We start from the raw sequence: 17,175 nt of genomic DNA on the forward strand, positions 1-17,175 counted from the left end.
ACAGAAAGAGTATTTTACTTTCCTTACCTGATTCCACAGCATCTAGCAACAGTGAAGTACCAAGTAGACCTTTTGTCCCACCTGAAATAACTGGAATTGAGGATACCTAGCATAGAATACAAAAAGTTTTCTTAAAAACGATGACTCAGCAGGATTAAATGTGATAAATGAGAGGAAGACTAAAAAGTAATAGAGGATAAAGAGATATGGAAAGACACATACACACAACATAACACAATATACAAATCTTCCAACAAGATATATTGTGTAATCAACTAATAGTTGGCTACAATTTACAAATTATTAAGTCTACTGCCCACATTTACAAGGACAAAACTAAGTGTACCTCTAGTAAGTTAGTCTATTAGTACTGTATATCATTTACATTCTATCTATTACAATATTAAAGTACATCTTTTTTATAGGTCTCTGACACATGGTATCACCATGAGCTCGCTTTATCAAATTTCATTTCAAAGTAGAAATCCAACATTTCTACTGTGTAAAGATCAATTCCAATTAAAGTGACCTACAACTTGTAAGTCTAACATATAAGGACATTTTATACCAATTGTTTTATTCGCAAGATTCTAAAGATTTTTGTTTACTTTTTCCCCCTCTAGTTTTATTTAAAACACATTTTATAAATTTGAAAGACATTTTACTTTCATTTCTGTACTTTTGGTCCTTTCACTTATAAACCTTGCCCTGAAACTGACTTTTCATCACTGCTCTAAAACAATGGTAAAAATAGGTTTATACATTTTATTGTATCTATTTACCTGTTTCTCTGGAGACTGGGCTAATGATTTCTGTGGCAAAGGTATACTGTTCATCAAACATAGCACATCTTTCATCTTCTGGTCAGAAATTCTCACATGCATCAAAGGAAGTCCTCCGGACACTTTAAATCTAAGATACAATTCAGTGGTTTTAAGTCAGCATCTCTATATTACAAACGAGGGAAAGAACTGCATTAATGTAATTAGATTAAAACATGCCTAAACTTTTGACATATTTTAATCTAATTACATTAATGCCTCATTTAGACAACACTGGCAAGAAATTGAAAGTTCTATGTTAGCTAAGTTTCCAGATAATTTCAACATATCCCTCTTAAGTAGCCAAACCTTTTTAACTTAACTAATTTTTATGAAAATCTTTCCAAACACAATTCTCTACCTTTCAAAACCAAAACACTACTTCCTGGTATCAAAGATTTCTTATTATCAACATCAAAGAGTATCTACCTCATCACTCTCTATCCCATTGCCTTGCTTTATTTCTTTTTATATATAGCACTCGGCAGCACCTGACATCACATTTATATTTGTTTATGTCTCCTCTAATTAAAATGTCAGCTCCATGAGGACATCTGTTTTACTCACTACTGAATCACCATTGTGATTTTATCCGTTGCTTACTTTTTAGTAGGGGCTTCTATTCTGTTTCCCTATTCAATGTAATTGCCTCAGGTTTATTTGTCTCAATAGCCTTGTGGCAGCTATGTGCTGGTCATAAAGCTCTCCTTGGTTGTTGTTTATCTTTGGCTTCCTGACTAAGCTGTGAACAGCTCAGGCTGATATATGCCTAATTGCTAGATGTCACACTGGGATACAGTAAAGCACTACAGAGAAAGAAATATAAAGCACTAAATGCCTATACTGGAAAAGAACTAAGGTCTCAAATCAGTGACTTCAGCTTCTACCTTAAGAAACTAGGACTGGAAAGAAAATGAAATCCTAAGTAAACAAAAGAAAGAAAAAATAAACATCAGAGTGGAAATCAGGGGGAAAAAAAGAATCAAAAGAGAGAAGATAATGGAAACCAACAGCCAGGTAGCTCAGAAGATCAACAAAATTGATAAACCTCTGATCACAGTGATCAGCAGAAAAAGAGAAAAGGCACAAATTACTAACATCAGGACTAAGAGAAATAACATCACTACAGATTCTTCGTGTATTAAATAGGTAAGAGGAAAGCAATACGAACAGTTTTATGCCATACATTCAACAACTAAGATGGACAAATTCCTTAAAACACACAAACAACTCAAAACACTTGGAACACACAGGTCATTCAAAAGAATAGATAATCTAGCCCTGTATCTATGAAAAAACTAGAATTTGTAGTTAAATACCTCTCAAAATGAAAACTCCAGGGCCAGATGACTTTACTGGTGAATTCTACCTAACATTTTAGGAAGAAATAATACCATTTCTACACAATATCTTCCAGAAAACTCAATGTATGAGGCCAACATTATCCTGATACCAAAACAAGAAAAGCACAGACCAATATCCCTCATTAACACAAATATAAAACTTTCTAATAAAATTTTGGCAAAATAAGTCCAAAAGTATTTTAAAAGAATAATACATATGGGTTGAGTATCCCTTATCAGAAATGGGACAAGAAGTGTTTCAGATTTTTGATTTTTCCAGATTTTGGAATATTTGTATTACATAATGAGATATCCTGCAAATAGGACCCAAGTCTAAACACGAAATTGATTTATGTTTCATTCACACCTTGTACACACAGTCTGAAGGTAATTTTATTTTAAAAATGTTAATAATTTTGTGCAAGAAATGAAGCTTGTGTTAAGAACTTATGTGCAGAATTTTCCATATGTGACATAACGTTGACTCTCAAAAAGTTTCAACTTTTGGAGTATTTCAAATTTTTGGTCTTTGGATTAGGGATGTTCATCATTACTAAGTGAGGTTAATCGGTAATGAAAAGTTGGTTTAACATCCACCTGATAAAGGGTATCAATAAACTACTGATACATACAACATGAATGAATCTCAAATTAATTATGCTGAATTAAAGACGTCAAACAAAAAAATTAAAAGTCTAAGATTCTACTTATGTAAAATTCTAGAAAATTCTAACAAATCTATAGTGTCAGAAAGCAGACAAATATTGTCCAGGGAGTGGGGGAACAGAATTTAAGTAGGGAAGGAAAGAAAGGAATACAAAGGGGAACAAGGACACTTTTGGAGATGATGTGTTCATTATCTTAACTGTGATGATGGTTTCGTGGCTATATAGCTAAGGCAATATTTATCAAATTGTAAACTTTAAATAGATGCAGCTTATTGAACATCAATTATATTTCAATAAATCTGTTTTTTGAAAGTATAAACATTTCATAACTGTCTATTTAAATTCAAAATTAATTTTCTATTTTTTCTCAGGATTATATGGTATTTCATTATCAAAAGAGCCTCTAATGTTTTTGAAGATTTTATTTTGTTGATATTAAGTGTTGGATTAGAGTCATTCAAAAACATGAACCATCAACTTTTATAGACTGTAAAAGTCCAAATATTTCTGAAGTAAGAGTTGATGTATAATTCAAATATACATTTTCTTAAAAATACATTTCTGCTGCAAAATGGAATAATCATTTTTTTCTGTCTCCCACAGAAATCTATCTTTGCTTCCTTAAATTCTAGCAACTGATGCAGATATATTTCACCTGTTAATTTTCTAATATACAAGAAGGTCATACATTACCTGGCCATTCTTATGTCTTTTTCTACCATAGCTTTGGCCAACTCGACATGAATATCCATGGGTTGCAATATATGCATAGTTGATGGATGCTGAAATCGACACTTTTTCCAGTTTTCCTCTTTAAAAAATAATTTAAGATATTATGGTTTTTACAAACAGCCATGGAACATGGATAAATATTATTTTTAATGAATATTATTTTAAATTGTCAGATATTCTATGGAAAATCACTGTAAATTAATCCAGAGTCAATGATTACCAATTTTTACTTCTTTCAGCATATCAGTTAAATAACTTATGCTTTTTAAATACAGACTGACAAGATCAAAGACTGTGATATAAAATAATTATATTTGGAGAATGTTCACATAACATCTTGCATTTCAAAGTAAACAGGAAAAACAAAGCCCAGGATCTATTACCTTAATTCCAGAATTAATGACCAAGGTTGATAATTACAGTGAAAAGAGGAGGAAAAACAAGAAAAAAGAAAAAAAGAGGTTTATGGGGTTCCTAAGTACAATATTTACACCCAGCTTAGTACACAATTCCAAAGCAAAGATGAGTTTTTGCGAACAAAGTTTCATGACCAAAAAAGTATAATAATCACTTTTCTTCAAATAAGAAGGTCCCAAAAACAGATTTTCCAATAACTAATAGAGAACTATGCAGATCTTTATTGATGGCAATGACTGAAAATCTTTTATCACTTATAATTCAATTATTATTATTATTTTTTCCAGACAGAGTCTCACTCTGTCACCCAGGCTGGAATGCAGTGGCATGATCTGGGCTCACTGCAAGCTCTGCCTCCCAGGTTCATGCCATTCTCCTGCCTCAGCCTCCCAAATAGCTGGGACTACAGGTGCCCACCACCACGCTGGGATTTCACCGTGTTAGCCAGGATGGTCTCAATCTCCTGACTTCATGATCCGCCCACCTTGGCCTCCCAAAGTGCTGGGATTACAGGCGTGAGCCACCGCGTCTGGCCATAATTCAATTATTCTTAAGTACATACAAAAGAAAAGGCAGTTTTAATGGTCTATGTAAATACTCCACTTCAAGGAATTAACAGGCTCTTAACACATGAAAAGTAAGTAGAGCATTATGTATTTACATTTTAATAAGTCTCAACACTCCTACTAGTGTATAAACTCTGCACATAGAGACTATAACTGTCCTTTCCTCTAATGACCTACCACAAAGTGATACTATGATCAAGGATAATTAATAAATATATATTGTTTCTAGAAACTAAATAAGTCTAAAAAAATATACTTAAGCATAGAAAACACCAAAGCTTTTGGAAAACAATTAAGTTAATTATCTTTAAGATATTAAGACTGTATCTACTACTTTGTAGATATATATTTCTCAGATAGCTACAAAAGTAGAAAGCATAATATACTAGTAATACTATTGAAATAAAGACTAGGCTAATACAGTACAAGATTTAATAATGAAGGCAGCAAGGAAAATAATATTGAGTCATCCCAAAAGCAGTAAGACAGAAAAACATGAATCAATTGCAACTTCCATTTTGTGTTCTAAGCAGCTTTATAGTCACATTACAAAAATATAGGCTATGAATAGGCTTAGATTGAAATGGAGCTAGGTAACCTAAGATGACTACCCAAATTTCCATTTCTATTTATAAATGTTGCGGTAATTTACACTAATAGTGTCCTACATGGTTTATTTAAGTGGCCAAAAGAATATGTGTGCAAAATGGTTGTCAGGGTTGATATATAGGCACACATACATACACGTATGTTACACAAACTACCCAACATAATCCCAAGATCCTAAAAATTGAATAATGGTTTACCTGCTCTTGCAAAAAGTAGTTGTACATTTTTTATTTCAACATCAAACTTGTCATAAGCCTTATCCATTATTTCTTCCAGAGATGAATTAGTAGTCTTCTGTAAGCCTTGATCTTTACTGCTGAGCTAAAATGAAAGACAAATCTCAATTTTTTTTTCCAAAACAGAAAAGCACATACATCAACATACTTTAGCTAGGTTTCAATCTTGCATTTAGTCAGTTAAAACCTAACAAAATGAAAATATTGCCCTTAATGAATAAACGTTTTAATTTTCAGATAATTATTTGTAAACAATTAAGAATATTTCAGCATACATCTCTATGAAAGTTGAGAAATAGGTGTTCAGCACATTTTCATGTTTGAGCTATCTGCCGCAAATAACTTGTCTAGATGTACAACTCCTCCTCTTCCTGGATCTCAGGAATTACTGCCGCTTATAGTCCAGCTCCCCTGACCCCCACCCTACACTCTTCACCATTAAATAGCAGCGTTTTGTTCCTTCTCTACACTATACCACAGGAATAATTAGACCACTATAACTCAGCTCCAAATTGTACTGCCTTTTCTCCCTTCCCGGTAGAAGCAAGGATCAATTCAGGAGTATACAAGGGATCTTCAAAAAGTCGATGGAAAATGCCCATTATGAAAAAACTGCATGAATTTCAAAATTGTTTCGTACGAAAAGAAACTTGAACTAACTTTTTATAACATGACTGAACAGGATCTAGTTTGAGTCACTAAGAAGATTAAGACATCAGCTTGAAAAGGACCCCCCCATCATAGCAACATGAATTCTGCTAAAATTGAAGCAAAAAACAAATGTATGCTGAAGCTTGGGTGAAAGAATGGTGAAATCAGTAATGCTTTATGAAAAATGTATGGGAACAGTGCCCCAAAGAAATTAGCAGTTTACAAATAGATAACTAATTTTAAGAAGGGTCAAGACAATTTTGAAGATGAAGCCCACAGTGGCAGACCATGCACATCAATTTATGAGGAAAAACTTAATCTTGTTCATTCCCTAATTGAAGAGGACTGATGATTAACAGCAGAAACAACAGTCAACACCACAGACATTTCAACTGGTTCAGCTTACACAATTCTGACTGAAAAATTAAAGTTGAGACAACTTTTTAATCAACAGGAGCCAAAACCACTGCGCTCAAATCAGCTACAGACAAGGGTAGAGCTTTTGATGGAAATTTTAAAAACAAGTGTGGGATCAAGATCCAGAAGCATTTCTTCAAAGAATTATAATAAGAAATGAAACATAGTTTGGGCATGGGAGCTCATGTCTGCAACCCCAGCACTTTGGGAGGCCAAGGTGGGTGGATCACTTGAGGTCAGGAGTTCAAGACCAGCCTGGCCAACATGGTGAAACCCCGTCTCTACTAAAAATACACAAATTGGCCAGGTGTGGTAGCGTATGCCTGTAATCCCAGCTACTTGCAAGGCTGAGGCAAGAGCAACACTTGAATCCAGGAAGCGAAGGTTGCAGTGAGCCAAGATTGCACTACTGCACTCCAGCCTGGGCGACAGTGCAAGACTCTGTCTTAAAAAAAACAACATGGCTTTACCAGTATGATCTTAAGGACAAAACACAATTAAAGCAATGGTTATCATGATGTGAAAGTGGTCCAGTCAAAGCAAAAGTAGAGTAGTCAAGAGCAAAGGTGATGGCAACACTTTTTGGGGATGCTCCAGGCATTTTGCTTGTTGACTTTCTGAAGTGCCAAAGAACGATAGCATCTGCTTATTATGACAGTGTTTTGAGAAAGTCAACCAAAGTTTTAGCAGAAAAACACCCAGGAAAACTTCACCAGAGAGTCCTTCTTCACCACAACAATGCTCCTTCTGCTCATTCCTCTCATCAAATGAGGGCAGTTTTTGTAAGATTTTCTGTGAGAAATCATTAGGTGCCCACCTTACAGTCCTAATTTGGCTCCTTCTAACTTTTTTTGGTTTCCTTATCTTAAAAAAAAAAATCTATAAACAGCACCTATTTTTCTTCAGTTAGTAATGTAGAAAAGACTACAATGACATGATTAAATTCCTAGGACCTTCAGTCCTTCAGGGATGGACTAAACGGCTGGTATTATCACTTAAAAAAGTGTCTTGAACTTGATGGATCTTATGTTGAGAAACAAAGTTTATGTTTTTTATTTTTATCTTTTAATTTCATTTTCCCACAAACTTTTCAAAGTCCCCTCATATATTTGAAATTGTCACCTTTTACTGGAGGCTTGGATTTCTACGAGATCAAAATCCAAAATCCAAAAGTTATCTTGCTCTACTTAGTTACCGACAGTGGTTTAATAAACATATATTCATATACGTACAACTTCCTATTGTCAAAATATATAGGCAACAAATAACACTGTACAATTAAGCCCTGCTATGAAAACAGAAATGCTTCTTTCTAATTAGGAAAAGACAGAGGTAATCCAGTCCTTACTGTCAAATCACCTACCATTACAGAAAATTTGGAGGTTTTTTGTTTTAATAGTCATAAAACATATATAAAATACTCCAAGCTACGCTTGAAAAACAGGTTAAAAAAATAAGTCTACATTTAGTTTAGTGAACTCTGAAGAAAAAAACAGCAAACTATTGGAGAGTTAGCTAGCAAACAGGTCAAAGATAGGCAGACAAAAAAATGCATATATACCTACCTGAAATGTACCAAAATCTAAAATCAGAAGATCTGACTTTTCATGGTGGAAACCTGTCTGTGGAACTACTAGATAAGAAGGCTTCAGATTTACCCTTAAATCAAGGACTTTTCGAGTTTCAATAATATGTGTAAGTCCTAAAGAAGGTAAGAAATAATGACATTCAATGGTCAAGTTGAAATATGTAATCATATTATTAACAACTAGAATAAGAATTTTACTTGAAAAGTATTACAAAGGAGTATTAGCTTTTCTCACAAATCAGATTCTCAATTCAGCATGTAAGGTGAAAATTGCATATAGCCAATAAGAAACAATTTATTATAGCACAGTATAGTAAACCCGACATAGCTAGTATTTTATGTAGGGATAGAAGAATTTATTATTTCCTTGGTTAAGGAACTGGATAAAATAGTTGGCTTGAGTTTAGAGGCCATGTTATACAAAAGTAAGTATCTTTCAAACTATATTCACACACAGTGTGATGAACAGTTTCTTAAGAACTGAGATGGAGGGTTGTTTTCCACCTCAGGCTCATTCTGAAGCACGACTTCTTGACTGTAATGGCAGGAAGAATCGTCTGTATCCCATATTATGCTCTTTCTCACCTAGTCTAACAGGTGTATTTGACTTTGAATAAGCCATGTTCACTCTATACTGTAATACAGTCTGAGTTTAAAGAAAAAAAGCAACATAATATTTTGAACACAATGTTTACATTAAAGTAGACAAAACTTTTAAAACTTAGCTGATGCTTATGTAGACACTCAAATTCTTTACCTGTAGCTGTTCTCTCCTTAATTTCTTCCAGCTTCATCAATGTTGCTGATGTTATTTGCTCAAGATCCAAACCCTTATTTGATTGAAAGAATTCAACCACTGCATTGACAGTTTTCTATAACAAAAATTTTTTAATATAATCAAGTTACACATAGTTCTTTCCATGTTGTAAACTTTAAAGTTTCACCTCAATTCTAAACAGCTGTAGTTTTGAACTGTGGAACTCCAAAGATATTCTGTCCAACTACATCTCCCCTTGGAGTAAAAGAGAACCTGGAGAAAGGAAGAGCCTAAGCAAGCTTACTGGAGAGGCAACAAATGTGCATATATCATTAAGGTGTAAAGTAAGTTCTATAGTGTCATATGGATGTAGCAGCAGACATTACTTCTAGTTTTAGCCTCCAATTAGTCAGAAGGTGAAACTCTACTTCTCTATACTGTAATTAGATTCCCTTGCACTCTGAAGTTCAGAAAATTAAGAGGAAGAAAGCCATTTAGCTCTTACCTACATGCCAAATTTAAACTTTTAAAAATCAGAGATTTTCCAAGATGAAAACAGTTCTGGAGACTGGTTGTTTAACAATGTGAATGTACTTAACACTACTGAACTGTAAACTTAAAAACATTTAAGATGTTAAATTGAGTTATGTGTATTTTACCACAATTAAAATTTTTTAATTATAAAATATAATGAGTTCTGCAGTCTTTATATACTGCCTCCCCTCCGCCGACCCACACACACACACACACACACACACACACACACTGTGAATTTAGCTCTCAATCGTAAAGTAAAATTACATCAGGGATCTCAACAAGGTGGGGCGAAACTACAAGTGATGCAATGAGTAGTGAACTATATCCATATTGCTCACTAACTTGAGATGGTGAGTAAGACAGCCTGAAAAAGGTAAAGCCATAGATACAGAACCTGAGCCAGCATTTCCAATAACATCTAAACACCAATGCTTTTTTCCATGTTAACAATATTTAAAATTATTTTAATCACTCCTAAAGCTCTTTGAATTTGTTCCAAACATCAAAAGAAAAGAGAAAATACACAAAAAAGAACTGGAGTAGGAAGTCAACATGTAACAATTTGGGAGTAGTTGGCAAATAAACAAGAATTTTTTAAAGTATACTAGATTTTTTTAAATTTAACATAAGCATAGATAAATAAACCTTGCAGTAGGGAAAAATGTATTGCATATGAAAAAATCAAAATTAGCTCCTGAACATGTACTGCTTTTGAAACAAGAAAAACCTATTAGGAAACTTACCTATTAAGTAAATAAATGTTAAATATGAAAGAGGAGAAATAAGAAAATGTCTGGCATCCATATGCTCACCATAAAGGAAAAATTCTTCTTTTACAAATTTATTCACTTTAAATTAGAAAATTCAATATAAAATTGTCCACTCAAATAGGATGCTTACATTTTATTTTTGAATATGTCAGAAGTATAAGACGGTTTAAACAAAGAGTTACTTTCTCCTTGCACTTACAGCATCATAGATGACCTCCACAGGCTGAGACTGAACAATCAGAGTCTGGTCAGCAGGACTATCCTCTGGATTGGTTTCAAATTTAATTTTAAGCAAGGATGATGTAGTGTCACCAATTGAAGCCACAAGTGATGGTACAATATCCTGCTGTCTCAAACCTGTTATATACCAGTGTTCTAATTTTGCTTCTACCCTATAATCCAATGAAGAACAAGGAAAGACACAGATAAGGTCTTTTGTAATCTAATGGGCTAAAATACAAATTTCCCTTTAAACACTTCTTTGAGAACCAGGACCATCCATGCATCTTATCTAAAGCCGAAGCTCAACTTTCTTATCCAGGCATTCAATTGCTCACACACAATCTGGTTTGCTGCTCTTGTTGTTTTAATTAACTCCTTTCATCTACATGAAAAACTCACTTTAGCCAACTTTAGAATACTGTAAAAGTTCTGATCACTGTTGTATGAATAAAAGATCACATGATATTATGAACTCCTCTCCCTACTTCTATGCCACCCTTAACACCCTCTTACTCCATTCCAGCTTCTCCTAGTCATTTCCATTCGGCTAACCTAGACCTTCTCCTAGCTCAGTTATTCTCTTCCACAACTAAGCTTGTGTGGCATTAACTATGAGGCATTTAATTTTACAACACCTTCTCACCCTAGAGCTATCTAATGTCATATAGTTCTCGAATTATTAACTTCTTGCATATCTTTTATCAGCTATAGCGTACATTTCTTGAAAACAAAAACTTATTGTACTTGTCCATAGCTTTCACAGTATTGAGCCTATAAATTAAATACTATCCAATAAATATGCACAAACGAAAGGAGGGAGGGCAGAACAAATGATGAAATACCCATACAGCACCATAACAAAACAAAAGCAAATATAAAAAGACTATCTTGACATATACATGTAAGAGAAATTAAAGAAGAGTTGGCATTAATCATTTTTAATCCTGAATAACACACCACATTTTTTGCCTAAAACTATAACTAAAAATAAAAATTGAAATACATTTTTAAAAACCTACTTAAGTGCTTGTGCTCCTGGTCGCTGAAATACTTGAGTGCCCAGCCCAATTATCTGAATTTTTAGTATTTCTGGAATATTCTTGTTTTCTCTTATCGTAACAGAGGTGCTTACTAACTTCAGGGTCATTATATGGGCAACATACTATAAAGAAAGAATAAAATTAAAATTGTTAAAGTTTAAATAACTATTACTTTCTTTAATAATTTCTTATTTAAATTTGTTGAATTATAAAGCAACCTAACAAATAGAGCATGGTAGGTTCTGGCATCCATATGCTCATCATAAAGGAAAAATTCTTCTTTTACAAATGTATTCCCTATAAATTAGAAAATTCAATATAAAATTGTCCACTCAAATAGGATGCTTACAAAAGATCTAGAAATTCATTTCTCTGAAGTTTTATTTTATTTTTGAGACACAGTCTTGCTCTGTTGCCCAGGCTGGAGTGCAGTGGCTCAATCACAGCTCACTGCAACCTCCACTTCCCGGGTTCAAGCGATTCTCTTGACTCAGCCTCCCAAGTAGCTAGGATCACAGGTGCCCATCACCATGCCAAGCTAAGTTTTGTGTTTTTAGTAGAGACGGGGTTTCACCATGTTGGCCAGGCTGGTCTCGAACTCCTGACCTCAGGTGATCTGCCCACCCCGGCCTCCCAGAGTGCTAGGAATACAGGCAAGAGCCACCGTACCCAGCCTTCTCTTAGTTTTATAGGTTATAACAACGAAACAATTACAAAACATTTTGTGGCATATTCAATTCAGCAGCTTTTTCTGAAACAAACTATTTCAGAATAATCCTGTGGCTGAAGGAAAAACATCTGCTTGATTGCTGTGCAGAGTTAGTAAGACACTGAGAAAATAAATCCTGACCCCAAAATCACTGAGTCAAGATTGAAGGTAAAACAGAGAACCAGGGAGATGATCCTGGAATCTGGGGACCTGCTTCTCCTAGAGGTATTCGGAAATTTCAGAGGGGACAGCCTAGGGGCTGTGAAGCTAGGCTAGCAGGGTCAAAATTGGAAACCAGGTCCCATCAAAAGGTGAAAGCACTGATAAAACACATTATTTTGCCTGGGACCCTAAAGGGTTATATCATAAGAGTAAAGGTGAACTGGAAACAGGCAAACTCCCATGATCTGGCAGCACAGCATCAAATCATCTCAATACCTACAGTAACAATGATTGGTGCACGTACACACACACACTCTCACATACACACACACACGTACACACATACACGTACACACACACACACTCTCTCTCACACACACACGTACACACATACACGTACACACACACACATACACTCTCTCTCACATACACACACACGTACACACATACACGTACACACACACACTCACACACACACACGTACACACATACACATACACACACACTCTCTCTCACATACACACACACGTACACACATACACGTACACACACACACACACAGGCTAACTAGATTCATGACCAATTGGAACAAAAACCAGCAGAAACAACAGAAGATAGATTCACAGGAGCTCTAGACATCAAGAGTCTAATTTTAGACTTACTCAGACTACTAGATTTATTAGGGTCAAAGACATAAAAGATAAAACAGCATGTTAGCAAGAACTTGGAAGCTATAAAAAAAGAACCAAATAGAAATTCAAGAACTGAAATAGACAAAAACCAATTAAGAATTCAATAAATGAGTTTAATAGTAATATACAAAGAGCTGAAGAGAGAATTAGAGGAAACTAGCCAAAGAATAAACAGATAAAGAACTTGGAAATACCTCAGAGAAAATAAGACATACATGATATTATGAAAAGAGCCTACTATGTACATTAGAAGTCCCAAAGGATGAAGTATAAAAGAATGATGGGATATAAAACTGGGAAGTGAGGATTTTTTCCCCATATTGATGAAACCTCAAGATGTCCAAACAGGAAGAAGTCCAAACAGTATAAACAAAAATGAATACATATCTAGTCACATCACAGTAAAATTACTGAAAATCGAAGGTAAAGAGATTTTCTTAAAAATAGAAAAATGAGAGAGATGGGTGGAAATTACCTTCAAAGTGATACAGTAAGACTAACAGCTGAATACACAAAAGAAAATGCAGGCCTAACAACAATGAAATTATATCTTCAAAACTCAGAAAATCATTAACAACCTAGAATTCTATACACAGAAGTATCCTTCAAGAAATAAGGAAAAATAGACATTTTCAGAAAAACAAAAAAAAAAATTTAAAAACTTGTCACCAGCAGAACTGCATTTAACAAAATAATATAATCGGCATTGTTCAAGTAGAAGGAAAATTACTGACAGATGGTCAGAGACACAAAAAGGAATTATGTGACTGGAATATTCAATATTGCTAAAATTACAACTGCCCCCATAATAATTTACAGATTCAATGTAATCTCTAACAAAAGCAGCATGTACTTTTGAAAACACTGATAAGATGATTCTAAAAGGTACATATAAGTGGAAAAGGCCTAAAATAGCCAAAACACTCTTAAAAAAAAAAAAAAGAGGCCAGGCATGGTGGCTCACGCCTGTAATCCCAGCACTTTGGTAGGCTGAGGCGGGCAGATCACGAGGTCAGGAGTTCGAGACCACCTTGGCTAACACAGTGAAACCCCATCTCTACTAAAAATACAAAAAATGAGCCGGGCGTGGTGGCGGGAGCCTGTAGTCCCAGCTACACGGGAGGCTGGGGCAGGAGAATGGCATGAACCCAGGAGGCGGAGCTTACAGTGAGCTGAGATTGAACCACTGTACTCCAGCCTAGGTGACAGAGCGAGACTCTGTCTCAAAAAAAAAAAGAAAAACAAGTCAGAGGTCTTACTTTAAGACTTATAAAACTATAATAATAAGTACATTAGTCCATTCTCATGCTGCTAATAAAGACATACCTGAGACTGGATAATTTATCAAAGTAAGAGGTTTAATGGACTCACAGTTCCACATGGCTGGGGAGGCCTCACAATCATGGCAGAAGGCAAGGGAAGAGCAAAGACAACGTCTTACATAGCAGGCAAGAGAGCTTGTGCAGGGGAACTCCCATGTATAAAACCATCAGATCTCAGGAGACTGACTCAATACCACGAAAACAGTATGGGAGATACGCTCCCAATTATTCAATTTTGTCCACTTGGCCCCACCCTTGGCATGTGGGGATTATTACAATTCAAGGTGAGAGTTGGGTGGGGACACAGCCAAACCATAGCATCAAGATTGGGGCCATAAGTGGAAAAATAGACAAAGAGTTCAATGAGAGTCTAAAACTATATCCACACATATAAAGTCAATTTATTTTCAACCAAAGGGACAACTCAATTCAATAAGAAAAAAAAATGAAGTATTTTTAAAATACTGCTCAAACAACTGGATAAACATAGGGAAAAAATAAACCTCAACCCACATGCCACTTCAAATACAAAAATTATTTTAAGATGAATACTAAACTAAAGACAAAACCCAGAACCCCATAAGTTTCTAGGAAGAATACATAGGAGAGTATCTTTGTGACTCTGAGGTAGGCAAAGGTTTCTTGAACAGATCTAATGTTAGCAGTAACCATAAGAAAAAAGACTTCATCAGTAGAAAATTAAAACTGTTTCTCATAAATAACTACCATTAAGAAAATCAAGAGGCAAGCCACAAATTGAAAAATTTATACATGCACCTATAGCAAAATGTACATATCTATATCTATCTATACACAAACACAACAAAAGTCTTGTATGCAAATATAAAAATAACTTCCACAAACAACAATAAAAGGACAAACAACCCAATTTAAAAATGACCAAAAATCAAACATGAACAGAGATGGCCAATAAGACATGAAAAGACAGTCAACATCTGTATTAGTCTGTTTTCACACTTCTATAAAGAACTGCCCTAGACTGGGTAATTTATAAAGGAAAGAGGTTTAACTGACTATCTTTCAGCATGGCTGGGAGGCCTCAGGAAACAAAATCATGGCAGAAGGCCACGGGGAAGCAAGGCACCTTCTTCACAAGGTGGCAGGAAGGAATAGTGTTGAGTGAAGGGGGAAGAGGCCCTTATAAAACCATCAGATCTCATGAGAATTAACTCACTATCACAACAGTGTGGTAGAAACCACCCCCATTACTCAATTATTACTACCTGGTCTCTCCCTTGATGGCGGTGAGGGGTGGATTATGGGGATTACAATTCAAGATGAGATCTGGGTGAGGACACAAAAGCCTAACCATAACAACATCATTAGTCATTAGGAAAACGCAAATTAAAACTACAGTCGAGGAACATATCAAATCCGCTTAAATGGCTAAAATTAAAAAGCCTGACAATATCAAATGTGGCAAGAATATGTAGCATCTGTAACTAGTGGTAGGAATATAAAATATTACAACTTTCGGAGAAGTGTTTGCCAGTTTTTAGAAAAGCTATACATATTTACCCTATGACCCAGCAACTCTACTCCCAGATATTTAACTCAAGAGAAATAAAAAACATATCTCCACCAAAGACTTGTACAAGTATGTTCATAGCAGTGTTATCTGCAATAGCCAAAACCAGAAACCACAAACATATATATCTACAAGAAACAGATAAGACATTATGGTATATTCATACAATGAAAACAAAATAACAGTGTTGGTAGTAAAAAACAAAAAGAAATAAAAGATACGATTACCATAAAAATCAGGATAATGGTTACCTTTGGAGAAGCAATGATGGAGGACGTAGGGGCTTCTAAGGTGACAGCAATATGCTAAATCTTGACCTTCATAATAATTAAACACTGTTCCCTTTTTAGTCAATGAAATAGGCAGTACATTTTGGTTTTGCTTTCTCTTTTATATATGTTATGCTTCACAATTTGAAAAAAATGTCTTAGGATAAAATTTTTTTAAGATTCTATTTAGCACTATAATAAGTACTTTTGTCAGGTTATTCTTACGTTCACTAAAACTACTTAAATCTAAAGTTGGAGGCTGGGCGCAGTGGCTTACGCCTGTAATCCCAGCACTTTGGGAGGCTGAGGATGGCAGATCATCTGAGGTCAGGAATTCAAGACCAGCCTGGTCAACATGGCGAAACCCCGTGTCTACTGTAATGCCAGCTACTCGGGAGGCTGAGGCAGAAGAATCGCCTGAACCCAGGAGGCAGAGCCAAGATCACATCACTGCACTCCAGCCTGGGCGACAGAGCGAGACTCCATCTCCAAAAAATAAAAATAAAATAAAGTTGGAGAGAGAACCTGACTGAAAGCATTTAACCATTAAGTAGCAGAGTGGAATTGAAAATATTTTTATTACTTAAAAAAAAATCAGTAACTCTAACCCAATTCAATCTAATATAGTATAATGAGACAAAATTCCTTTAAACTACTTAAATAATTACCTGCTTAGGTAAAGTTAGGTTGTGAGTACTCTCACTATAACCAATGGCAGTGAAGAGTTTATCTTTTTCCTCTGGAGTCATAAGGTCATCAATACCTATGAAAAAACATTTTAAGAAATTAATTGCTTCCATTTTACAGATATAACTAAAAAGACTAACCAAACTAACAAGTATCCTAAAATCAACAGACACAAATGTTAAAGCAAAATTGCCAGGTAATATCCGCTAATATACTACAACTTTGACAAAACATATTCTATTTGCTTGCTAAGGTCAAGAAAAGGCAAAGAGACACCATTAAGGAAATTCAGTTCTAATATAAAGATTTCAGAATTCCCTAAGTATTTTAAAACATAAGCGAAACTTGTAATTAAATATCTATGCAAAAGGTAACAAAAAATGCTAAATGTTGAGACCTCTAAATTTAAAT

The 17,175-nt window shown here is 34.8% G+C and overlaps 1 protein-coding gene across 6 annotated transcripts in view; it reads right to left on the reverse strand.

Moving 5' to 3' along the window:
• VPS13C (vacuolar protein sorting 13 homolog C) overlaps positions 1-17,175 on the reverse strand; it is a 184,975-nt gene that overhangs the window by 111,229 nt on the left and 56,571 nt on the right. For all 6 annotated transcript variants that reach the window (XM_008016378.3, XM_008016380.3, XM_073012202.1 and 3 more), the window contains 9 exons: positions 16,746-16,840; positions 11,354-11,496; positions 10,312-10,504; positions 8,806-8,920; positions 8,026-8,162; positions 5,354-5,477; positions 3,526-3,643; positions 783-912; positions 28-106 (listed from right to left, as the gene is read on the reverse strand). In XM_008016378.3, coding sequence (XP_008014569.3) covers positions 28-106; positions 783-912; positions 3,526-3,643; positions 5,354-5,477; positions 8,026-8,162; positions 8,806-8,920; positions 10,312-10,504; positions 11,354-11,496; positions 16,746-16,840 — 1,134 coding nt within the window. The remainder of the gene's footprint in view (positions 1-27; positions 107-782; positions 913-3,525; positions 3,644-5,353; positions 5,478-8,025; positions 8,163-8,805; positions 8,921-10,311; positions 10,505-11,353; positions 11,497-16,745; positions 16,841-17,175) is intronic.

This window comes from Chlorocebus sabaeus, chromosome 26, assembly GCF_047675955.1.
Source record: "Chlorocebus sabaeus isolate Y175 chromosome 26, mChlSab1.0.hap1, whole genome shotgun sequence".
In the NCBI taxonomy this organism is placed as follows: Eukaryota; Metazoa; Chordata; class Mammalia; order Primates; family Cercopithecidae; genus Chlorocebus; species Chlorocebus sabaeus.